The 27,670-nt window shown below is 33.0% G+C and overlaps 2 protein-coding genes across 2 annotated transcripts; both read right to left on the bottom strand.

Moving 5' to 3' along the window:
* Positions 1-6,945: 6,945 nt before the first annotated feature.
* On the bottom strand, positions 6,946-15,754 carry LOC138323901 (protein FAM133B-like). Its single transcript, XM_069268826.1, has 3 exons — positions 15,599-15,754; positions 10,921-11,979; positions 6,946-9,362 (listed from the first exon to the last, which is right to left on the bottom strand). Exons 2-3 carry the CDS (start codon positions 11,904-11,906, stop codon positions 9,047-9,049), a joined length of 1,302 nt encoding a protein of 433 aa, XP_069124927.1. The 5' UTR covers positions 11,907-11,979; positions 15,599-15,754; the 3' UTR covers positions 6,946-9,046.
* Positions 15,755-16,469: 715 nt separating this feature from the next.
* On the bottom strand, positions 16,470-21,554 carry LOC138323902 (uncharacterized). The gene is made up of 2 exons (XM_069268827.1): positions 21,086-21,554; positions 16,470-19,389 (listed from the first exon to the last, which is right to left on the bottom strand). Exon 2 carries the CDS (start codon positions 19,343-19,345, stop codon positions 18,722-18,724), a length of 624 nt encoding a protein of 207 aa, XP_069124928.1. The 5' UTR covers positions 19,346-19,389; positions 21,086-21,554; the 3' UTR covers positions 16,470-18,721.
* Positions 21,555-27,670: the final 6,116 nt, after the last annotated feature.

The following is a 27,670-nucleotide window of genomic DNA, read 5'->3' as shown; positions in this document are numbered from 1 at the left end:
TTTACGTTATGCCATAATGTAAAAGACGCATCGAGAATATAATTACCTGAATAATAGTTTAGTGCGAAAGCACTTACACAATATTACCGCTAAAATATGCACGTTTGCAGTGGCCGAGTGGTTAAGATGTCCCGACATATTACCACAAGCCCTCCACCTCTGGGATGCGGGTTCGAATCCCATGTGGGGCAGTTGCCAGGTACTGACCGCTGGTCGGTGGTTTTTCTCCGGGTACTCCGGCTTTCCTCCACCAACAAACCTGGCACGTCCTTACATGACCCTGGCTGTTAATAGGACGTAAAAATAAATAAACCAAACCAAAACGTTTGCAGTACCATATGGGTGCAGGGAGCAATGTCATTGTACCTGACTACTAGTAACTATATAAATGTATAAATATATCATCATCGATTACTGATGGTAAAGTAGAAATTCGTTGACAAAATTGAAGATCATTTGCACTCACGTCTAGTATGGATTTCAGAATTGTTATTTTATATCAGGGTAAACTAAATCCCGACTTGAAACCAACATACAGTAGTCAATTGGCATTATTTGACGGTATGAGGTTATTCCTAGTACACTGTAGATTTAAGATACATTTGTATATAGTACTGCGATACTGTTATAAGGGTAATATATTGTGAATTGACGTATACTTTGAACCGTGTATAAATGATGTGTCTTTATATAACGGTCATTTAGACCAAGCAAAATATTTGTTTGATTGTCGTGTGTCAGGATTTAGGACTTCGTACGTTCGATCGCTCGAGTGCCAGTTTTACCATATTGCTTTACAAATCGAGTGTTGTAAATTAAAGAACCGGGGTAACTGTCAACAAAAATGTATTTAAAAAATATGACGAATCTTTTGGCGTAAGATCAATCAGTCGAGAGATTAATAAGACACGCTTGGTGACTTATCTGTATGTTCTATACCATTCATTAAACACGCTTGATTAGAGTGTTATGAAGAGGTTTGTCAGAAGCAGTAGAATAAGATGTGTATGTACTTGCTGTTAGAGCTACCCACGCTTGGAATTTCCAAGTTTATATACACCCTCAATGTAAAATGAATTTTGCTCATGCATTGTTGAAAAGTTCCATTAGTGCTTAATCGGCTATAGTGTGATAATTAACTAATTAACAGAAAAAAATCTAATTTAAACCCCCCCCCCCCCCCCCCCCCCACAAAAAACAAAAAAACAAAAAAAAACCTGTTGTTTTAATGATTTTGCATTCAACTTTTAACATTTAGATTAAATAAATTGGCGAGGCTTGTATTTCGTAATAACTGCAGTCCTCCAGGATATCCTTATATATTATAAGTGCGTTGGTTTCACATGTTTTATATAAAGTCTACACAGAAAAATCAACACAGGTAATTCAGTATCATATTTAAAATATATCATTAGCACCTGGTGTTTTATGTAATTTGCAACGTAATCATTATCCACTATTTGCCTATCTTGTCAGCTGACTTGTGTACATGAAAAGGCGCAGTGATCTATGGTAAGCAATACAAGGACAGACAGTGTGCAGAGAACTACAAAGAATTATGCATGGTTTGTGAAGTTTTTGCTGAGTTGTCTGATCTTCTCTGAATTCTCGTCTCGTTTCAATTACACATAACCCTTGAAATGCACAGTACTGGAAAAGATCGATAAGATGGTTGTAGCAGCGTTTAAAGATGCAGTAACCTAAGATGCATATATAATGCAACGGGTCCTGTCAAGTTTCATAACATTTGAATGCAAAATGTTACGTCGTATTTAGTTTAAAAGTGGGGACATGAAGTCGGTGCTTCATTTAAAATTCTAGTTCGAAATCAAATTAGATTTTCAAAGAGAAGGTTTCGTTATCATAGATAGATAAAAGTCCGTTTTTTTCTGGTTTACGTAATTTACAGATTGTATAGAACCACACGTTCGAACAGGTCCAGCGTTAAACTGATCCTAAAATCTATTATATATTGTATCTCTATAAATATTTCGGTAAGGTCCATTCTTGCTAAACGCAACTGATAATTCGAATGCATTAAGTATTCCACATGAATGATGAATTTCTTTAAGAGAGAATGAAACTTCGACTTACATAAACCGTCAATTTATGAGTCCAAATTGGCTTACTTGGATAGCAAAATGATCTCCTAAAATTTTATTCTTCCATTTGGACAGAAAATGGGTAACAATAATCAAGCGGAAACAACAATTTTATGAAAAATATATCAAATGTCAACTTCAGGCAGAGTTCATACCAAGTATTATAGAAATAGCATTAGCTCACCAACCATAACTGATAGACATAGACAGAGTTCAAACAAATAATTGATAAACTAAAGTATTAACGTCCATTGCACACAAGCTACTAATTGACATCAATAAACACGCGCATTATCCCTTTACCATATACATGTATGTATAATGCAACACTTTCATTGTATAGTTTCCCAATATCAGAATGACATTGCAAAATCTGCGCGTTAGTATTATGAGTAATATACAGATTATTTCATTACCTCCCTTGTGGCATATGATATGGTATCGATTCTGATGCAGACATGTTACATCATAATTTCGTGACTAAACATAGTAATTATGATTAAAGGGACAATTCAGTCTGAGCGAACATTAAAATTTGTACATATATCGGACAAAAAAACTAGTTCTGATGGAAATTAGATCAGTCGGTTTTACTGTGATATGCCAGAAAAGCCCATGGTGGTGAAATGCGTGTGAAATGTTCAAACTCGCTCGCTGTCCGCCATTACACATTGTGGTCGAACTTCTTGTATGCCGAACTTTGTCCCTGGCTCGTAGAGTAGTGTATCTTTTGTCTAGAACTGCTCAAATCGCTCTGACAGTAGTGTGTTGACCTTATTATGGTGAATTGTCTTGCCTAAAAATCATTTAATCACCTCCTCAGTGGTTATGTAGTTCATTTCTTTAACGTGCGTGACTTTTGCTCGGGTATATGGGTACAGCGTACATATTGTACCTGCTTAATCGGATTGATCAACGATTTGTAATTACAACGGTGTAAATTAAAATACCAGACTATGACGTGGAATGTGTCAATATTTGATGTTATATGTTTCATAAGAAATGTAGAACAATACGTTTATGTTATAGTTGCTTCTTGGTTATGTAAAAGAATTAGCCTGAGTGAATTGTCCCTTTAAAAGGAGTGGAACGTAGGTTAAACGTATTCGACACGAAGCTATCCTGGTTAAATGTCGGCCATATTTAAAATTGCTGTTTCATCTCATGCTTTCCCTCTTGGGAATCGGTTGATGTACCGATAGGTTAAGTTGAAGGACTACCGGATTTTGAATTATTCAGTGCCACATGTCGTTATGGTGGTAGTTAAATATTACAATGACATCTTCAAACGTTTGCGACATGATAGTAGAATGATGCATTAATTAATGAATAATTTGCAAGATGTTGAGTTGCTGAAACTGAAATTGACATGGTTATTTATTCCAATTTCATATCACTCGATAATAGTTATATAGCACTCAATTGACATCCTCCATGTCGCCTGTCACTCAGTCGTAGCAGTCTTAGATATGATTGAAACTGACATGATAATTTATTACGATATTGTATCAATCAATAATAATTATGTGGCACTAGTAAAATGTTTGTTTTTATCATATGTAAGTAATCTGAATGTAAAAAACGTTTTCTTTTTATGATTTTTATATTACCTTCTCTTTTCATTCAAATTGTATAGAAGTTTGGGTTTAAAACTTTTAAAAACTTAATCTGGCATGTTTATTGTTCATTTTGAAAAAGAAAATCGAAAAAATATATATTAAGACATTCATTGACTTTAAATGTAGGTTAAATCACATAGATGAAGTATATAATGCGGTTACATTGCAGGACATGATACGAGATATAAAAGCACGTTATATGTGTTCTGAAAATGTGTAAACTGCTCTATGGCTAGGTGAATATTCTTAGAATGACGACGGGAACTGGGAAACCAAAACGACAATAATAATTGAGTTATTTCATTATCATGGAGAAGGGTAACAGTTCAGATGTTACGGTATATCCCATTCTACTGCTAGTCTTTTCTATTTTTAAGCTTTAACGCGTCTTCCTATGGCATCTATGGTCTATATAGATGCCAGAGCTTTGCAGACAATCTTCATAATGCGCGCTAGCTCTGCTCGGGTTCTATGCAATCCCTCGGTAACACTATCATTACAAGCGCGGTCACGTTAGTCAAGTACGCTTGACTACTGACCATCTCACGCTCCGTCACGCAACACGCTGGCCAGTTGTCATTGTGTGTTTGACATTCCACCCTAATCTTTCACCGCTCTATTCTTAACTAGCCGTAGGTCGGTAATTTGTCTCTGTGCGCTCTGGCTTCATCACTTAAAAATGAAATAACATAAATGATGCTTATAGATTGCAAACTCAAACGAATAATACAGAATACAGATATTTCGTCGCATCCCAAAACCATTTCTACTTGTTCTGTCAGTATATTTAGAGCTTCAAAAACAGAATAGGGCGGAGTTCATATTTCTATGTATCATGTGATTTAAACGATTTGTTCATTAACATGTGAATGTATTAGTTTAATATCACGTGAATGTCATGTTTTGGAGAGACGACTATTTTTGTCGTGGCTTGTAGAGTATCATTTGACTTCTCTATCAAACAGAAACGGTCAATGCGCAAACATGAATAAACATTTTAAAGTAAACCTTGTATTGTTTAGTTAGGAATAATTACTGAATGTTTTCCATATTTATACGCCAAGAACACATATACCACTACGCTCTAATTATCGTGTGACAGAAAGGCCAGAAAAGAATCGACACATTTTGTATTGTTCTCGTCGCTGATTGGTTAAGTAGAGAATAAGTACACGTGCCGTCCTTCTTTAAGGTTTTTGTCTTTGATTATGCTACCTGCCCTTCATACTGGAAATAATAAGTCAGGACAAAGACACTTGTCATGTCAAAAGTCGCACTGAATAACTTCTGACAACGTGAAAATTACAAAAGAAGTAAGGCAAATTAGTTGTCATTAGTCAACAAAAATGTTGAAATTGTCTCAATGAGCGCATTGGCTAACAATGTGTTCTGGTTAAAACTTTGAATTTACCGAGAAAGTGTATTATTATTTTTGTCTCAGTGCCTCGACTGACAAGGTGTTATGGCTAAAACTTAAAACTTACCGAGCAAATGTATTATTATTTTATACGTGTGTATCAACCGAGTAAAAAATGCCTGTAATATTTACTGAGTATCTTTGTTGACCTGAATGCCACGTATTACATATTTATTAAAATATGCTTCGCCATTAATTGTCATGTAAACAACAGATATAATATCAAGATCATATCTTATCGCTTTTATTTGAACTTCCATCCAAACACTACGTTACATAAATGGTTATCTAACATATCCAACGCAATCATTTCTCTTGATGTTTCGATAACAACACAGCTATCTCCATCAGTCGTAAAAATTTAAACGGTGTGTTTATCAAAACGAAACAAGAAATGATTTTATTGATTCCATTAGATAACCATCTATATAGCTTTCATTATCAACCTGGGGTATATGTTTCAAAATAGGATGTTCATTGATTATTGAATGCAGTTTTTAATGTCATTACGTGTTTTGTTGTTTCGGTTCCCTAGTCAAAGCTGGCATATGGTTAAATTATCAAACTTCCTATAAATAAATGAACAGGTTTGTACATACCTGATGAACTTGACATTGAACTGCTTATAAACCAAATAATATCATCATATCACTATAGTTACTGACTACAACAACAAACAGCCATTCCCAAAATATTACATGTAGTTAGTCAGTACTCTAAATATAAATATCAGCAAAATGTTTAGGAGTGATGTCACGATTTCATAGGGATGTGATTATTTTTATGAAAACTTTAAATCTGCTTCGGGGATTCTCACGAAAAATCACACATTTTTTTCTAAATTCATACAAAATGGTTTCTTTTGAAATCGTGACATGATGCTTATAGTAATTTTTCAGACTGCTTGACAAATTAATTTGGTGTGAAATCATGTCGCCTAAATAACAAATAATAGAGAGATATTTATGTAAATATTGCTTGTTGCTAAGGACATTTTTCATCTTTTGTAAAATCAGTACGCTCACGAGACATGGGACATAACTCCAATATATTCACGTCTTTTTTGTCTAAAAGCAATATCGATTCTTTTTCCATCTTAATTAGGATCATTTGATATCGTTCTGTTTCAACCTATTTTGCAAAATAATGAATTCGTGTTGCTTGTTTCGTTTTTTGATAATTTGTATAAAAAATTTCTGTTAATCATGTAGGACCTAAGATTGATTAATTTTATGAAAAATGTATTTCTTACCTAAATGGCTATCAATATTGTCTAGATCCATTGTCTCTAATGTTTCTCTCATTGCATGTGTAAAATGGGCAAGAGTTCCACTATTACAAAAATACACAACACAACTAAACCGCAGTCTCCCAAAACACACACCACGCACTTTATGAGTTGTAATAACATATTCTTTATACTTTATGAGACAGCACAATGTTACGGGTAGAGTTTTCCTACAGTCTGAGGTTTCGGTAAAAAAAAACATATGAAGAAAATATAAGAAGGTATGTTATATATCTGATAATATCATAAATATTGCTAGTATCAGTTTAATACCGTGTAGCAGGTTAGTTTCATGGTACAAAATTTTCGCAAATTGGACCAAAAACTAAAAAAAAAAATAAAAAAAAAATAATAATAATAACGAAATTTCGCGATTTGGCGTCAAGGGAAAATATGATCAAACTTTTCACGGGTTAAAATTTTGCGATCACGTCGATGACGTGCGTAATCGCGAAAATATCATCTCCGCGAAAATACCGGTTATACGGTATGATGAAATAACCACACGAGAATACAGCAGATTGTATCATTTGGATTCTCACTTTAATGTAGTTCTTTTGTATGCATTTAATATGATTTTGACATATCGTACAAAATACAATTGGTCAGCTTACGAAAACATGTATAACGTTACTTGAATATCAAGCAAGAAATGAACCATCTGTTTACATACTTAGAAAAAACTTACGTGAAATGTTATCTTTCAATGTCTTCAACACAAAAGTGTATCACCCTATCTTTTGTGAGATTTTTAAAACAATATCAACGGTCATTCATCTGATACTTTTTATAGATTAAACAATAATGGATAATATTGTTATTGAACCAATTTTAAAGCAATCAAATATTAGCAAAAAGGTAATTAAAAAGCAGTAGTACTTTTATAAAGATATCCTCATTTTCATATAAAGTAAATATAAACATATATACCGTACAGCCAGTGATTTTAGCGGGGATGATCCTTTTGCAATTTTGCGGCACATTTCTATGATGGCGAAAATTTGATCCTCGAAATATTGAAAAATGGTTGAATGATATCTACCTTTCAAATCCAAATCGCAAAAATTTAAAATCACATTCATATGTTTTTTCTCATTTTTAGATCAAATCGCCAAAATTTTGACCCGCAAAAAATAACCGGCAATAAGGTAATATGTAAATAGCGCAACCGTATTTTAGCGTACCATGTATGACGAAAAAGGCGCTAAAATGACTTTAGCGCTTAGTTTATAGAAACACCTGCAGTGAGTGATAAATAATGAAAAATAAAGCATATAACTTGAATTGGGTCTTCCTAAAGAATACGTTGTGGTATATGAAGACATTGTGTCCTGATATAGGACAACACAACATGTGTCGTCATTTGTTACTTAAACATATATTTTGAAAGTTCTATGAAAATGACGTGTACAAATTACTGATTTAAATGTTACAAAATATTGATACCGTCATGGATATTCGCCGTATTTGTTGATTCGAGATAATTTTTTTCCAAGTGATTACTCAGCCAGTATTTATTCATTTAAATTTGACATAAAAATCTCATGAATGTTACATGAAATTCATGCGAATTGTATATGAATTTGACATGAAACAACATTGTCGGTGCAATAATTAACATACATAACATGATTTATAAATACTTATTATGCTAAATCGTCCTGTGGATGTGATGTTTTCTCTCCAAGTAGATCAAAGTAAAATTTTCTAATTGATGAAATATTTTAACTATTTATATAGTTTATAAAACATTTTGCACCAGTAAGACATCTAATGCCCTTATAAAATTACTACTCTTTAAAATTGATATAACCGCATAACCCTGTAAAACATCAACACATATAGAGTTAAAATATATAAAATAGTGAATAAAATATATATGCATACTCGATACATAAAAGTATGAAATTGCATAAAACGAAATGGACGGATTTTATATAAACAAGTGCTATATAGATATAAATTGTGTAACATGCATCAAATAATATACTGATGAGCTGCTACATCTAATTCCGAATAATATAACATTGATACATGTATAGTCCATTCTTCTACGATTGATTCCTTCGAATTGCTTGCATTTGTACATCAATTTCGCATGATTTCTTCATCAAATGGAATAAATGAAAAATGTTCCATGCTATTATGGATGTTTTGCATAATTCAAAATATATTAATTAAAATGTCAAACACCGAGATTTGTGAAAAAAATTGCCAAGCATTATTCCGTATAACCTATTGCAAGTACAATGTATATTTATGGAGTATTGTTAAAATTCCTCATGGAGGAGGGAAGGGGAAGCAACTCTTGCAATATTGAACAGATTACTATGGAAGGGAGATAATCTGATTATTGACTGCTGTAGGAAATATACATAGGTGGTAAATAGTTGTTATTTACGTATTGTAATGCATATTATCTTTGCATTTTTGTTTTGGCAAATACATTTCAACACCACAAACAGTTCGAATCGTTTGTCTTCCTGATTTCACAATTATTTGTATTATAAGATAAAATAATTACTAAAAACATGGACGTTGATAGAACCACATGTGGTCATGTGTAACATTATTGTTTCCTTATTTGTTTAAAACATTTAAAATAAAAAATTATAATAATCTAAACGTCCTCTTTTCTAGAGGTGTACTGAGCCAGAACGGAATCTGCAGAACCGATACTATTGATGGAATCACTGGAGCCCGAACGCTGATGTGACAACTCTTTTGATTGGTTATTCGCGTCACTCGGCGACTTACTACGCCCTCTGAGAACTGGCGGTAGTACACGTGGTGACTTGGGATCTATGGTATTGTCAGTTGTCTCACTTATTACGTTTTTCACAGATTTCGATGCCCTTTTCTTCTTGCGTCGTTTCCTCTTTTCCAATGAATCGCCGTGTTGAAGCAAACTTTGATGTGGCGACCGGGCGGATGGCCTAGGTTAACAAAAATTAATTATTACTCAATATACCAGATTTAAAAAAAAGTATTTGAGGTTGTGATTTTTTAATTATTATGAAAATATGCATAGAACTTTCTAATTTTCATTGGTAATAACATATATATGTAAATATAAATTTACATACTCTGGAAGAAGGCATTGATAAGTTAAATGAAATGTGTCTTATCGAATAATTGCACATGCATTTTCAACAAAATGAAAAATGTACTATTCCATTGTGGAAAAAATACAATAATTGTCAAACAATAATGTATTACATGTTTTGCATTTTTTCTTTTTATTAGACCAGTATTCTTTGTTTATTTTCTTACGATATCGATCTTCGAGTAAAATATCTCAATATGGATTCAAAATATAAAGGTATACCCAAGCTTATCCAACTCTACTAACTAACGCTCTTACGAGCTCTGAGAGAGAACATCTTGATCAATATTCCGCAAAACTATCTGATTAAACACTAACAAGGACTGCATACAAATTCCTCACCCTTACTTGAAAAATGAAACACAACTTGCGGTTAAATGTAAAATAAAATGAACGAAATCTTATTCAATACAATATTGTTTTAGTTCAATACGTGAACGATAAAATGTAATATTTTCCCTTTGAAGGTATAGCCTTTATCACGTAAGAAAGCAATAAATGTATCACTCAAAATTTTTCTTGGTATGCGTTCGATAATCTTTATAGGGTTGAAAAAAACCCGAGCTTTAACACCGGGGAATGGTGATCTTCAACATGACGCCAAGTGGCTGACTAAGAATGAACGGAATATCGATTTCGATCTCTGAAGCTTCTTAAGAAAATTATTGGTATAGCTACAACACGTGTATTGGAATCTCGTGAGATGAGGACGTGAAATGTTGAATTTATGGCTTTTACGTTTTTAGAGTAGACGAATCTCTTTAGAAGATGAATAAATGACAAGGAACGTAGAATTGTAACGCCATCGTAGAAGGAGCAACGGCTAATTTGGTTGAAGTTGAATACCTTAGGCCTATACTATTTCAGTTCATTCTTAATTGGGAATCGATTCCGAACTTTACAGTAAAGGAAAGTATTTTAGCTTCGGGAAAATTGTTAAAGCTGACAATGCAAGTTAAAAAGCATGCATTTGAAATAAAAAAAAAAAGAACGATTTTTTTTTTTTTTTTTTTTTTTTTTTGAAAATTGTTTCTGAGACATTCCCCAGTTATGACAGTGTCGTATCCAAGGAAGTGGCAGCCAAAACAAAAATGGCTGACCTCTATAGGGGGTTGTCTCATAAACGATTCTTGAAATAGAAGCGTGCTTATTTTTTTTTAAATCTCAATTTAAAACTATTTTACTTGCATTGTCAGCTTTAATCATTACTTTTCATTGACATTATAAGGATTTGGGATAATTGTTAATTATTTCTTTGAATTAACTTGCTAAGGATTCGGGATAACTTTTTTAACATTTTCTTTGCATTAACTTAATAAGGATTCTGTATAATTCTTAGTGGTTTTCAACTCTCAACAGAAAATGTTACCAACTTAATTAAACCTTACCCAGAGCAAGCCTCGTCGCCTGTTGAACTGCCATTTTCTAGATTTGAAGACAATGAACGCTCGTTGAGTTTGAGCTTTGGAAGAGGTCGCGACAATATAGATTCATCACAATCACTGGCAGCATTAACTACACCAGTATCCTCCATCCTCATTTTAGACTTCTGCTTGGATTTCTTCCTCTGCCGCCATTGCTGGATTTCGTCCAGGGATGTTTCGACTTCACGCGGCGTCGCACTACGTTTATTAGATTTCGATCCTTCTAAAGGAAAACTTTCGTCCATGCTTGTATTATTTACATGTTCATCTTTTTCTTGTGAACTCATAGATTTCTTCCTCCGTCGATTTTTCACACACTTAGCTGACTCAGATTCACTTCCATCTAAATATAAATCATTCTGTACAATAGATGATTCTGATAATCGCCTTTCTTTCCGACCGGAATCCCTTGAACCTCTGCGAGTTTTACTTCTTGAACGACTTTGTCGTTCCCCCTGTGAATGACTTGCATGAGGTAAATCTTCAATTTGTGGATTCCTTGTCGTCTGCTCAGATATAGATGTCCGAACTGCTGCTGGATAGCTTTCGTTATATCTATTTTCCTCCCTTTGCATCGGTTGTTCGGGTCCCACTCTAGCTCCGGAATAAATGTTATTCATTTTAGTATGATGACTATCCTTTTTGCTTTTCCGTAAACTCGCAACAGACTGTAGTGGTGTAAGATGCATTTCTATGTCTGGTCCAATAAAAGGTTTCCAAAGCATCCTCAGCATACAACCAAGAATCAGTAGTATAATAGCAGCGGCGAGGAACAGAATTCCAACAATGTGAAGAACACCATACGTTTTGAATGTGGTATCTTCGCTAAACGCTACTAGCGTAATAGTCAAACCTGGAACTGTTAAAGGGATAGCGAATGTGATCATGCATGGTCCTAGCATACTCTTAATCTCCTTGTTCCAGTACTTCTTCTTGTCCGCCTCCTCCATTTTGGCGAAGTGTTGAAGTTATATAGCTCTCTTTATGTGTCCAGGTTGAGCCATTTCTCCATTATATCTGCACCTACAACGAATGTGTAATCAGTATCAGTAATTCATGTCGGTTTTAGTATCGACATTTTAGCCCTGCAAATTCTTTATTATTGGTTTGTTTCTTTCATGGTAATGTTTGCTCTGTGGAATTGCAGGATAATTTCAATATTTAAAAACATATAACAGATACCAGAATTATTTCATCCTCAATACTCCAGGGGTTACTATTATTGATGTTATATCCACTCCTGGACTATCTCATAGTAATACCGGAAGCAACATAACAGAACAGGCAATTTAGTCCTTTGGTGTACATAAAAAATTGTATAACGGTACACTGTGGTTGACTGTGCAGGCATGTGATTGGTCAAATTTATTCTCCCGACCTGCCTTCAATTTAACTATGAAATAGTTCAGGGGTGGATATAACGTCAGTAACAGTAACACCTGCAGTATCAAGGATGGGATTATTGTGAATGCTTAAATGGTAAACATGTGTATACTGTATCATGTTTCTGTTTATAATGAAACATTTGTGATTTACATGTATAACTATGTTGGATAGAAATATTATGATTCTTTTTTATAACAATAAACCTTCTATTGTATTAAGCATATTTCGTTGTTCTATATTTTTGTGTCTTTGCTAACGTAATTTCATTTAACACAATATTAATAAATATATATGCTTACATGAAGAATATTACCGACTTTACTGGAACAGATTTCTTGTTAAAATGAATTATATTTGCATATAAACAATAATTTTTACACTGCTAATACCGCTCGTTGATAAACTATTATCGACTTTTTTGACATTTTTTGACAATCTCAAATAACTGCTTGTGTGGATGGGATTAACGTTCTGTTCACAGCTAACGTTATTTAGGGAAATGGAAGCAAATAAATATAAAACCGAAACTTGAAATATATCAATCAGTTACGGATTATTTAAATGGTTTTTGACATAAAATAGAACTCAAGAGAATAATATATTTGTATAGTTTGAAAAGTGCTACAAGATGATTTGATTTCTTCGATTTACAAAAGTATTGCAATTTATTTCATCATCATTTATACTTCATAGTTGTTTAATTTCGTGGGTAACCAAACTTTGCGGTCTTTCCTTATATACCCATCAGGTGAAATGCCAATTAATAACAACAATAAGTTGTACATTTTATCTTGCTTGTCATTTTATCCATGTTGTTCGTTGGTATCAAAGTTCGCAGAAATTAACTTGAACTTGAATATACTGTAGCAAATTAACCGTAAAATACGCAAGGTAGAACATGTTCAAATCGAAACAAGACTCTGAAACGAAACTTATACCATTAGGGAATCACCTTGGCACCGGATACACACAGACGGTAGTATGTTATCAATTAATGATGAAATCAGCTTTTGTATCATGCGGACATTTGTTAAAACAACTAGGTCTGATCATATTTATACTGGTATCGATTTATAATTGAGAGCTCACTAAAAGTGGATGATTGAAATGCTACTTTGAATAAATCGGAGCTGTTAGATAACGCTCCGGTAACATTAAGCAAGTGTTTGTCTTTTAAGTTTTTATTACACATGTACGTACATGTAGTTAGCGAATAGCTGAGTCCATACTGTAACTGCCAATATGCTTTATTCCCAACTTGTATCATGCGGTCATTAAAAAAAAGAAATCCTGGTGTCTTTTAAGTTTTTATTACACATGTACGTTGTTAGCGAATAGCTGAGTCCATACTGTAACTGTCAATATGCTTTATTCCAAGCTTGTATCATGCGGACATTAAAAAAAAGAAATCCTGGTCGTGTTTACATTGGTATCGATTGACAGTTAGGAGCTCGCTGTTTGATGATTATAATATTACATGAAATAAATCGATTTGTTTGACAACCCTCAAGTAACATTAAACCAGCGATTTGTCCTTTGTACATTTTGACTTTACGTTAACAAAAATCTGATACTATGCTTTGACTGACGATAATATTTATGGTTTATTCTCAGAACAGCTGGTTTTTAATATTTCGTTATCTAGGTAATTATATATATATATATATATATTCCGATATTGTAATACCATAATCGTAGCACCACAAATGTTTTGATTATTTATCTATTACGTGATTGTTTATCTAATAGCAAAAATAAAACAATATCCGTATTCCCTTTCAGAGTGATTTTTTCGTATGCCAAGATAAGTCATAACTATATATCCATTTTCTTGAAACAAAAAAAATTATTGCAATTATCTCCAATTCTTTTTTAATTTCGAAATTCATTTTTTTCAGATGAACGACGAGTAGCCAAATTGCCATAATGTAAAAGAAATAATACACCATGCTTACATAGAGCAGAAAAGCCATTTTTATCTTGATTTGAAATAAAAAATTATCTATTGTTTACATATTTTTTTAGAGTTGATAGATAATATCTTAGAGTTAATCCAATTTAATTCTCATTTACGTGTGTCTTAGAATATACTTTGATATAAAAACGAAGCTCAGTGATATTTTCTTTAATGTCATTTTTGAGGGATTGGCGTATTATTAACATATTATTTTTTAATATTTATCAAAATCAAATTAATTATTTTCTCCAAAATCTGAATAAACATATTTTGTGATTCTCCGTCCAGAGGTTTGACGTCTTTTCTTTTTAAATTCATTCATCAAACCACGGCGTACATTAATTAAAATCCATTGCCTAATAAAATAGGTAGAAATTCTAGTAGTACAAAATGTTGCAAAAGCGTAAAATTGAATGTGTTTTTTTTCTTTTGCGTCATCATTTACGTAAAGGCTTTATCAATAGCATCCAAGCAATTATCGAAATGTCATTATTGATTTCAGAACCTAAAGAGATGCTTAAATGAAGCTTGGATTTCAAATCCTCAGATATCCATGTTCATTAGTTTTTCTAATTAATCAGAAATAGCAATAAGCTAAATATTACGCAATTGCGCTCTATTTTTTTTTTCAAAATTGACATTTGCCGCAAATCGTTAAAGAGAAATTGAATAATGTTTATACTCGCAACAATATTTGTATTTGTTAAAAAAAAATCATGACATTTCCGACATAATTATCATGGTTATATTACGTTTTCCTGTTAGCAAAGAAAAGAATCGTAAGCTTTCGCAACGTGATAGAAGAAAAATCTGTGTTATTCATAACAGTAGGTAACCTGTTGTAATATGATCTATCTACCAAGCCACCCGACAGGCATGCATTCAGACGTTAAATGTCATGAACAGCTTGGGTGGTCCAACGATGTTTCATGTTAACCTTATTACTTTAAACTTATGTATTAGCTTGCTGGGCAATATATAATCAAAATTTTGTTATTTAAGTACATATTCCTTGATGTTTCTATGGCTAGCATAAATGTATTAAACCATATTTTCATCAAATCTGATGAATTTTCCATTTTATTTTGTATTTACTGCAATATCCTGGTGTGAATAATACTTTATAGATCTGTACTGTATAAACTAGGTTAGCTGTAAGTGCTAGGACAGTATCACAAACGTCCAGAATGCAATATAGAATGAGCGAAAGTGTATATACCCGTATATCAAACAAAGGTTTGAGGCACGTAGAATTTATCATAACACAAACAAGATAAATTCAGAATATCAATAACTCACCTGTATATCCCTCGGTCAGTGAATATCCGACAACCTTCGCCATCTTGTACGCACGTAAGATGTTTTATTTAAACCTGGAATTGTATATAGCTCGTCACTAACCCAGAACATGGGAAATATCCTTCGTGTTGAAACAGGTAGAAATTCAGGTTTACCTGTACACATATTAAAGGTAGACAACTCCAAACACAGAGCCGTGCTTTTTCTAGGTGCGATCTGATTATTATTAATGAAGACGCAAATTAAACTATTGATGTCAGTGTTACGGCCTGTGTACGTATTGTTGTAGTACCTTTGGGAATCATTACTTTGATCTCTAACCAGGGAACACGTATATTGTGTATCGCCTCGATGTTTCGACCACTTTACCCAAGAGAGTTGATTCATGGATTTGTGTATTGTTGTGCCGTAACTGCAACCATATAGTTATTATCTCTCGTTGGCTAATGGATTATTCAATAACTATATATAACATATCTAGACAATATATGTTAGGTTGATAATAAACATGTTAAAAAATCGAAAATGAATAGATAAGAGATAATCTAAATAAATCAGTTCTTCTATCATTTTTTTCGATTTCTAATTATTTGTACCAAGAAAAATAAAAGATTTAAAAAGTTAAAAAATGCTACAAAATATTTTACTTATTACGTTAAATTAAGTAATAAGAAAAACATAGCGCAAATCGTTCACTTATGATTTCAAAACAAAATAAAATGAATCAACCATCGTTTATGATTATGAATAATCAAACACAATTGTCATAATAAATAAAACCATCAAGTAATAGATGGAATGCTGACGTTCTAAATCTCTCTCTATAATTAATTTACGCTAAATGCTCATCAACTTCATGCTCGCATATGTTTTTACATATTGTTCTCATATTGCCAATGTTTAAGGATATTTTTAAAAACAGTGGCTTACGTAATATCTGAGTGTTTTAACATGATCTGGGGGATTTTCCAGATCGATGTGCTCGCATTAACCGACATCTTTGTCCAGAAATATTCGTCAGAGATTGATCAAAAGTATCTCTAATTGCACCAGTTGTTAATGTCTTCCTCAGCTAATCTCGCCTCATTAAAATCTGAGACTGTTGAATCATCTCCTAGAGTATGACGCATAAGAATACTGCATATCACATCATTGGGACCGCGACACTTTGTTAGTAGCATGTCAGATTTCCCTTTGAAGCCAATACGGTTGTTATTCGCATGTTTATCCTTTTATTCTAATTACTGTTAACCTTTTAATTTTAGCGTAATCAAATTTTAGCGCAAATTACAGATGTTAAATAATAAATTCGTTTAATTCACAGAATAGCAGTAAAGATGAGATCGCAATAAGCGAGAATTATTTTATTGGACACAAAAATAAAATCACTGCTAAATTATTTAAGTTTACAGTAACTTACGATCCGCGAATGGGCATTGTTTTTCAAGGTAATACACATTCAGCCCTTTCTTGATGCAAGTGAAACAAAACATGAAGAGTTATGGGGAGTACCAAGATATTGTTATTGTAAATATTAATATTGCACATAGGTATACTACATAAATCAATTAAAAAACTTACAAAATAACTAACAAATGTTATTATTATATATAATAAGAAAAGCAGGGGTTATCATATTTGGTACTCAAGAAAGTATTTTATATGTATAAATAATATTTAGACTATAGTTTTACGTAGGAACGGCATCAATCCAATCAATATATAGTCAAAAAAGGGACACACACATACATAAATCAATTAAAAAACTTACAAAATAACTAACAAATGTTATTATTATATATAATAAGAAAAGCAGGGGTTATCATTTTTGGTACTCAAGAAAATATTTTATATGTATAAATAATATTTAGACTATAGTTTTACGTAGGAACGGCATCAATCCAATCAATATATAGTCAAAAAAGGGATACACACATACATAAATGACACCAATGAATTAAGGACAGATTCATCAACCCCGTTTGGTGCGATTTATTAAATAATTGACCTCTTTATAAAAGACGCCTTTCTACTGTGTCCTTTTTGAGTTCTTTTAATATTTCATTGTAATTGATTTTAGCAGTAATCTTAAAAAGTATTTCATTAATAAAATAAATTCACAAAATGGCACAAAACTGTATTATGTTGATAATTTTGAGCTCTTTCATACGTTCATATGGCTTCATTCGTCACATAAATGAAAGAAATATAAGTAAAGTCAATTGTTTTATGAAAATATGTATAAAGCGTACATGTAAACTCTTAATGCATACATTATTTTTCACTCACACATACTAAATTTCATATCATAGTATTCAAATAATTGAAGATATAACATCCTTGCTCCACTATTGTTATGTTGGATGAGCATATAGGCCACGATATGCGTTATTACACACTACTCTCAAAATGAAAGCTTACATGCATGATATACGCAAGACAATATCTAAAAATCTTAAAGATGTTCCACCGCCGACAGAGCATAAATAATATTCGTCATTTGAACAATAATTGGTGTTTAATCGTGTATATATATGCCTAATTAACACAAAAAATAGCATAAAATAATTTGTTTCGCCTTTGGTGCATGCGCAATCATTACTGAATTCTATATAGGATATAGTGCCACCGATTTTTTTCGGGATGCAATTAATTATTTTCCATATTTTTAACTTGAAGTAAAATTAGAAGCTTAAACTTTTCAATGGTGGTAATGGTGTAAAGTAAGTAACTTTTGTAACTGAAGAAAAATACTAAATCGTCTGCTCCTGTTTTTGATAGTGAAAAAATACCATTTGTCAGCGATGGAGCATCTTTAATCAAAATCTGAAGAAAAATTGAAAATATAACCAAAAATGAAAATAAACGGAGAATATATGAATTCAGGAAACTGCAGCAGTACTGGCGTCCTACAAGATATAGAGATATATCATATGATTTTACATCCTGATAATTTATCAAAAAATGTGACGTCACATATCCCTTTAACTTGAGATAAACCAGTAGTTCGTTTAAAAAGCATTTTGAGCCGATAAGCTTTGCTTAAAATTATGTATGTTTTCTTCCTTCTTTACGTATTCGTATCAGTAATTATGAAAACAATGACATTATCTATGTTTAACGTCACACGTCCTCACAGTCTTGGGGTTCGACCTTGCAGTTCCTTGCTGGCAGCATATTCACAAGAGATTCGCTAATGACACTTGAGCTACGTTTAAATTGCTGAAATAAGGACTCATCGCCACTCCATCTCACGCTTTCTCTATCACTACTTCGTCTCACACTTTCTCTATCACTACTTCGTCTAACACTTTCTTTATCCCTGCTCCGTCTCACAATTTCCTTAGTCATTTCCTCTCCACTACTACTACCCTCCTCGCTAGGGTTCTCTTTGTCCTGAAGGAATTCTGACTGAAGTTCAATACTCTCAATCTCATAGTCATGTTTACGTTTTCGTCTGATAGTCAGAACCTCGGCCAAAATGGCGCCGACTAAAAACAGAACAAATGCTACAGCGAGACAAACGGGACCGCTTATCCTGAAGGCAGGAATTGTGTCTTTTCCCACTATTTCTGAGAACGCAACAAGTGACATCGCAAATCCCAAAATTGCCAGTGGAATTCCAGCGACGAAGATGACAGATCCGACACCCTTTCGTTTTTCAATACGTTTCTGCTTTTGACGTTGTAGGAGCCATGCTACGTTCAGATCAGTTGTCTCATCCGTTTGAAATGTTGACGATTTCATTGTAATAACCCATACTCACGTATGTGTCTGCAAAAACCAAAGATCTGGAAATAAAAACGTGAAACTTGACAAACAGTATAAGACAATTAGACGACTGAATTAGACAATTGTTCGTCATCGAAATGTATATTAGCAAATAAAGAACAACATGTACAGTAACAACTGTGTATTCGCGTTGAATTATTCATAAAACACAGGCTTTGCTTACTGAGGAAGTTGATGTTTATTGGAAATTTCAGGGTCGTCGATAACACTGCATAAACACACAGTACCATACAACAACAACAAATGAAAAATGGTAGACCACCACACCAATGATGCCAAATGTAAATGTGTTGTTAACGCTATAATGCCCATGACACGCGATATCCACGTGCGATTTAAAGTAAACTACCGGATATCATCGAGGATTCACCAATGATTTTCATCCTGTTAGCTCCGGCACTTTTCCAACAGAATAAATTTTACATGGCACAGTTTCCCATTAGTGTATTATTCATGGATGCCTTGGTACAGTGTACTAAGTCGTATAAGGTCAATATTCTCTAACATTAAGCAGACTTGGCCACAGTACTTTAACCTGGCTACCAGTACTGGTATTGTATGTTGTCCGGTGGGATATCAATAATATACATGTATGGATTAACATATCAGAGTTGTACATGTATTCAGGTAATCACTATTACATGTCAGCTTTATATGAAACTATTAGTAAATTATAATCAATAAATGATACATTTATTTCGTAGTTAATTACTACACGATATGAACGTCAATACCAATAAGTCTTTAGTAAAGTGATGGAAAACAAGAGGGAGATAACTTATATAGTCTATGCCTATTGAAATTGAAATTGATGATGGACAAGTGTGTTCGGAGTCGCGGTTTGTGGGAGAGATTGAGTGGAAATTCATGTTAAGCTTCATAGTACATTATAATATATGTTTGAGTATTATGTTTAAACACATCACAAATATTCAGGGAAAGCATACCGGACCTAGTGAGTAGATGGAAGGGAAGGGTAAGGGAAGAAACATCGCCAAGCTAAGCCTTCAGGACATGGCTATACAACATACACACCCGTCGAATAGACTGGGACCGGATGAATGGATGCATGGGGACCAACATCACAACGCTAAAAAAATTCAGAACATACGATTCATAGATAGGAAAAGTATCACATACTATACAGCACCAAAATGATTCGTTATTCTAATGTGACAGTATTGAAAGAGGGAGAGGATGGCTGATAGTACAGTACTCTACATTTAGGGACTACAATATCAAAATATTTCATTACCAACGCGACATGGAATATATAATAGGACAGGATGGAACATGAGCGTCATAGCGTTTAACATTTCGGTGAAAATCACAATCATTCGCCCTTAGGCGGAGTAACCACTCGTTATTACCCTAAGGAATATATATACAATTACGGGAAACATACGATCGTTATCACAGATAGAGCGGCTATCATTTAATTAACACGTCGCCTGAGTGAAGATACCTATCTTAATATACCAAATGCATGTATCAATCCCACCGCCGACACCACTGTTAATACTAGCATTATATATCGATCACTGAAATCAATAAAAAAAGATCCTGATACACTCCACCTGAGCAATACTATACATGTTTATAGAACGTCAGTAAAATATAATAGTTCAGCTACATGTGAAGGTACCGGCTTATATCGGCAGTGATCCTTGAGTTGCAGTAAAAACATATACTTACATTTGTATGTAAATCCCCGGATTAGGCTATTCTTCGCGTGACCTAATTGTAACCTGTCACTGTGTTCATTTCCAGATATCTCCTGGTGCCTGAAAGCTCCTAGTTGAACGACGGAAACAAATGTATGGGAATGTTTATATGCTCGGTTCAATACACTACGGACGGGATCGATTCTTTCCAGAACAGAAGTCATAGGGATCCGGTCGTTATGCTGTCGTGTCACCAGTAGTCGTTGAAACCTCCACAACAGGCGAAGTAGCAATTCGTGGATGACAAGAATGGACATTGAAGACGTTTACTGTTGGTGCGCTGTGACATCATGGTTACAATATATTTTCAAATATATGCTTGTTGTTTAGTCGACATTTCAGTCTTATCAGTCTTGCAATGGCATTCTCATACCCCAATGTGCTGCTGAACATGCCTATTCTCAGACTGACTGATTCTGAAAAAAATGTCCATGTCTATGGTTATAAACTGGCAGATACGAGTCAATTATTTTACACTGTTCTATTGTCAATTGTAGTAAATTACAGTTATGTGTACTTATTGCCTTCATCACATTGTTATTATATGACAATAAACCTCATATCAGTATACATATATAAGATATGAACGCAGATAAACAGTCTTTCTTTACATGTACACGTATGTGTATGTAAATCTAGTGTGTAATATATAAACGTAGAAGATTATATGGCGTTTGTTTAAATTGACGTTTGCTTTGGGATTTATTTATAGTTTAGTTAATTATCAATTTATGATAAAAATGTAAAAAGGTTGGTGAATCAATCGATAATTAGAGCTTTAGGAATATGGCTGTTGACCTACATATCGATTCATCAGATGTTTCTAAGCGCATCCTGAGGGAGTTGAGGAATATAGGTCTGGTACCGAAACAAAACATATAAGGAATAAATAATTGATAAAGATATAAATTTATCGTAAATGATTTTATTTTAGCCAATTCAAATAGTTTGCGAATAACTGTTTAAAACCTTATTACAAAAAGTATATCTACTAAACAATCCTTAATTATGAATAAATGTATTCTGAATTAGTTGAAATCAACAAAGACGCAAAATTTACATACAAAAATAAACAAAAAGGTTCTGTGGCATATATATATATATATTTCGTTCTTTCATTGATTTCAAGGTTATTGGTTTCATATCGACATATTTCTGAAACATTTTCATTCATTTTATGCTTTGCCTACCATCATGAACACCAAACAGAATAAGGGATTAAAAATCATTGATGTAATCATTGAATGAAACTTACAGTATCATATATTCATGAGTTCAAACCCGACTATAGATAATAACTTACCACTCGTTTATAATGCTTTTTACTGCTAAATTGAAGACAAAGTTAGAACTCGTCAAACAAGAAACATAAAAAAGTGGAGATTTCGAACTACGATGCTTGCTTAACAGTTGTCAAAGACAGAAAGCATTCAGAATGTGAAAGATAGCCTTACATTATAAATATAAATGCGGATAGTTCGAGGTTTTTTAAACAAAGTTGATAAGGGCATTCGGCCGATATCGGCAAAGTACTTCGTATTAAGCCATTTTGTTGTGTAATCCGAGATCGTATCAACCAAGTTCCACTGTAATTACGAAGGTATATCATACAATGAGTATGAGTTACAAAGATCCAACAACTTTACATAATAGTTAAAAGAGACACATCATTCAAGGGATATTTCATACCTATCGAAATTTTTTTTACATATGAGCTAAATACAATGCTATACTGTGTACGAGAATCAGACAATTAAACACACTCGTTAGCTGTCAGGTTCAAGTTGTAATTGACACATCAGGATATTCTAGCAGTTGATTCGTGTAAATGTGTATGAGAAAAATTATGTATCGAAAGTCAAAAGGAAAACCGGCCGGATGTAGATAGATTTTAAACAAAGTTAGACTCAGATCAGTTGATCAGTTTCCATCTACAGCAACATTTGCCTGATGTCAACTATCAATCTGATCGTTGGCCTCGCAGATGAGCCATGGAAATGATCAACCATGTTTGATTCAACCTTGTATTTCCAAAGTTCTGTGCAATAAAAAGTGAGAAATATTTTCAAGATGCATTCTATGAAAAGTAACCAAATATGAACCGGGTTTTACTTGTTAAAAATGTCAATGTAAAATAATTGCGTTCATTTCCTGAATTCCCAAAAGGTATATTATATCAATTTACATTAAGTATTACTTCTTATCAGAACCTCCTAAATAGTGTTGAAAGATATATTAAAATATCACAATTCCATCATCTTTTCCGTTCTTATCATAAAACAGCGCAGTTAGTAGACTAAAAACGAAACATTGTTTACATAGTTTAAACTTTAATGTATATGACGGAATTACAGGTGTATTGCGCATTACAGGTGTATTGCGCATTACAGGTGTATTGCGCATTACAGGTGTATTGCGCATACATTGTACTTACTGAAGAATATCATTTAAAGGAAGTGTATGCGTGAGCGCATTAGACATATCCACAGAATAAAATCTATCAAAATAAGATGGTAACATTCTAAACGATACATTGTAATCCTTCACATTGACGTGCTATCTTTTTAGAGGGTTTGTCTCCCTTTAATCGAGTTTCGTCTTTTGACAAAAAGAGTTCTTACTAACGAATATAATACAGTAGTGAAAAATAGTTGAACACTATAACTAATATTTTGTATCTCTAATTACTTAGATATATTTAAATGTAAAAGCAGTTTGACTTGATTTCAAGGTATACATATTTACGACAGAACGATTGCTGTTTTGTACTGTACTAACATTTCGAGACCGCGAGTTAAATATTTTACAGATTTATTATTATTTGTGTTCTACGTCATTGTATTGACATTTAATACTTCAAGACGTGCTAGTTGGAGGATGAGAAGAGTCAGAGTTCCCAGCGAAAAGTGTTGATTTTCGATTAACACTAACCTCGGAAACCCAGCGATTAAACTGGATAACTTAAAGTTCAAATATCTGTAACTACATAGTAGTACCATGTTAAGTTAATTTCGAACACGATATTGATACTATTTGAAAATATTTTTTAATATAAACTTTATTTTATTTCTTATTTTTCTGTACAATAATTTACAAAGGTAACGACAAGTATAAAAAAAAACACTATTTGGAAACAAGTTTAAAACTTAATATAACGCATTAATCCATAGTATATGCAGAAGATGCATTCGTAAATGTGGACTTAACTACTATATTAATTAGAGAAGCCAACATTTGAATATTTGATATGAAAACAGAGGGGATGGGGGTGGGGTGGAAGGTAGGAGATGCTCAGACATTTAATCATGAAATAATAAGATGTGTGCAATACTAGAAAGCGTTCGAGTAAAGAGACCCAGAAAGGTTTGCCGTAATCATATACAGATGTAACATCATTCAAATATTTTAGGATTTGAAATAAAATCTTACATGCATGAAAACAGAAATGTTTTCATATTTTGATCATTTATTTTCGCCTTAAAGTTACATATCACATGACATTGAATAGTTTAAATTATCAAAGGCTGGATTACGATCTTTGAAAATGCTAATTACAGTGTAATAGATAGTGCTCGTTTGTCTCTTCATTTTCAGAGCATGAACGCAGTGGGTTATCAATCAGATTTCTATGGTACAAATTAAACCGCAATGAGCTGCAACATATTCACAGTCTCGAGTGGTGTAACCTGTTATCCAAGTTGTAGAAAGTGGAAAGGACCTCTTTCACGAACAATGGAAATTTGCCCACGAACCAATTTTATTGAAACTAAATGTTATATGTAGCATCATAAATGCAAACCCTTGAAATACATTTTTTAAAAATCAAAAGGTCCTAGGGGCCTGTGCTATGGCCAAACTAAAGTTGCCAACTAGATGTGTATGACAGGGTTCCGTTTTGGTCCAAAAAGGTATCAAAATAATGTTTTGTGTCATCAAACTGTATTATCTTCTGAAGAGTATAAATAATTACATAAAATGATCACAAATATGAAGGCAAAATGTAACAAATAAAATTTTGGATACATTTTTAAGACAGAAAATGTTGGAACTTTAGGTGTTATTTGCGAACATGTCAATTATTAACAATGGCGATTCACCCACTTCCGGTTTGAGTGCACCAAAATATTTTCTAAAAAGTAAATGGCTCATAACCTGAGGTTAATATTGTGAAAATTTCAGAAAAATTGTTGACCGGTAATAGCCAATCTGTTTCTAGAGGTAGCCAATCTGTTTCAATATATAACCTGACTCTGCTAGTCCACCTAGTCCCCCTGTGTCTATCCTTGCTACTTCTGACTGAGATCCTTCAATAAAGACTGAACTCTAATGAGACAATCCCAAATAAAATCACCGTACTTAATATAGGTCAGTAATATTAATGAAAATACATAGTTTGAAAATTTCTTCGATCTAGTGTAAATTTCAATCTTCTTAAATCCTTAATCTTTGATGAGATATTAAGATTGAATTATGAATGTTTGATATAATCGTTCCATCCACCGATGTCAGATACATGTAAACTGAGATGTTTATGCGATGTAACTTCAGTAATAATTGCATTGTTTATAATAAGTAGTGGATGGATAGGGCCAGTAGATTTCCGACTGATTAAACATATTTTGGCAGGGTTAAAATTTATTAACCATTTTTGGAACCAGCTGTATTTTTTTCAAAAGTCACTATTTTAAAATTTAGCACTGGTTGCTGGGAAGATGGTGACAATATACAACGAAGCGTCGTCTACAAATAATTTAATAATGGCATTATATGTTTAACAATGTCAATAAAAAAATAGGAACAAAAGGGGACCAAGGATGCAGCCCTGAGGATTTCCAGCTGTAACTGACCATTTTGATATTTATTGTTTATGACAACTTTTTGTTTTTGATAACTGAGATAATTGCTAAACCAATTTAGTAGTAGTTCCCGAATTTCAAAACTAGAAAGTTAAAAATAGCCTGTGTGGCATATTCGTTCGAAGGGGCTTTGCTTATATATCGCAGAAAACACTCGAATCTCTTTGCTAGTATCCATGGCTGAACAGACTGAATGGATAATTGATAACAGCTGATTAATATGTGAATCACCGTTTTTTGAATCCAGACTGATGGGGTGAAAAAAGAGTATTGGGTGAAAAAAGAGTATTGAATAGCAAAATAAAACCCAAACCAAGAATCCGTTGCGATGATTGTTAACATGCTTTTATTTTAACCTTGTCGACATAGAAGTTACGATCGTTTTCGATCAAAAAAGTTAATCAAAATTGTCTGTAATTATAAATTATGTACGATATCGTTAAGCCTGATGGATCATTAGATTCCTGAACAAAGTGAAAGCTGCATGTAGAAATCCATTTAAATTAATTCTAACAAAATTTTATTTCAAAAATGAACATAGATATGATTGATTAACATGCAATGTCTATATAAGTTTTCTTCTATGTACCTATTTGTCGATATATATTCTTTATTTCTGCATCATTATGCAGATAAATTATCATTTAGAAATATATTTTGTATTTAACAAATTGGTATGTATATTTTTAAAACAATTTATGCAATTCATCATGACCAATATCTTTGGTATCAATGTATAACATATCTGACACCTTAGTTGATTTAAATGTCCTTAGGATATTCACCCCCAACAGGTTGACTCAGACGTTTAACCAGAAATCCCGGTAAATATCACAGGGAATCTGAATATCGTAACTCGATACACCAAATCTAACCCAGACACATTTCAATAGCAATCCATTGTAAGTCTGTCATAGCATTGAGATGGAGATACGGGTTCGATGAATTTGCAGTCTTTGCTGGTGAAAATTGCTTCATAAGCTCAAATAACTTACAAAAACCTATACAGCTACCATTTATTCTTCATATAAAGACTATAGACGACACAACCTCCTGGTGGGAAGTAATCCGACGGTGCATGCTAAACAACCCTAAGTTCAGTTTTCAATTATTATAAGCAGTCTATCTCTGATGCACTTTATATGATGGCACTACAGCATATGATGCATGGGATGAAATCCAGCACGTGGGTATGGGAATGTCTGTGGTTCCCACGACTTTTGAGACCCTGTCAAGAAAGTCAAAATATTAATATCCTTTCCTAGATAAATTACCATTTCACTGTTGAATTACATCAAATATGAACATTGTCTTCAAGGTTCAAATACGATATTCCCAGGAAATTTTTGATAGTCTTTTCTTTGAAAATAAGTTTTGTTAAGATGTGAAAAAAAAATCACCTTTTTTTCTATTTTTATTCCTACATTTTTCTAAAATTTTATGATATTTTATGTACTCTCTTTGTAATGAATTGTTTAAAATAATGGTCATCTGTCAACAAAGAATATCTATCAGATTGTTACAGGTCATCAATAATTAGAGGATCTCCATCGTGCTGTCAAACCTGCATCAGTAACTAATATCAAAAAACGATATCTCAAATTCACTATTAAAATATTTATCGATCATCTGCCACATTCGGGCAAAATTCTTTCATAATTGTAAATTTTCTCACATTTGTGATGCTACCTTAGATGTTA

Source organism: Argopecten irradians, chromosome 5, assembly GCF_041381155.1.
Source record: "Argopecten irradians isolate NY chromosome 5, Ai_NY, whole genome shotgun sequence".
NCBI classification, from domain to species: Eukaryota; Metazoa; Mollusca; class Bivalvia; order Pectinida; family Pectinidae; genus Argopecten; species Argopecten irradians.
The sequence above is the reverse complement of the archived record's forward strand: the minus strand, read 5'-3'. Positions and strand labels throughout refer to the sequence as shown.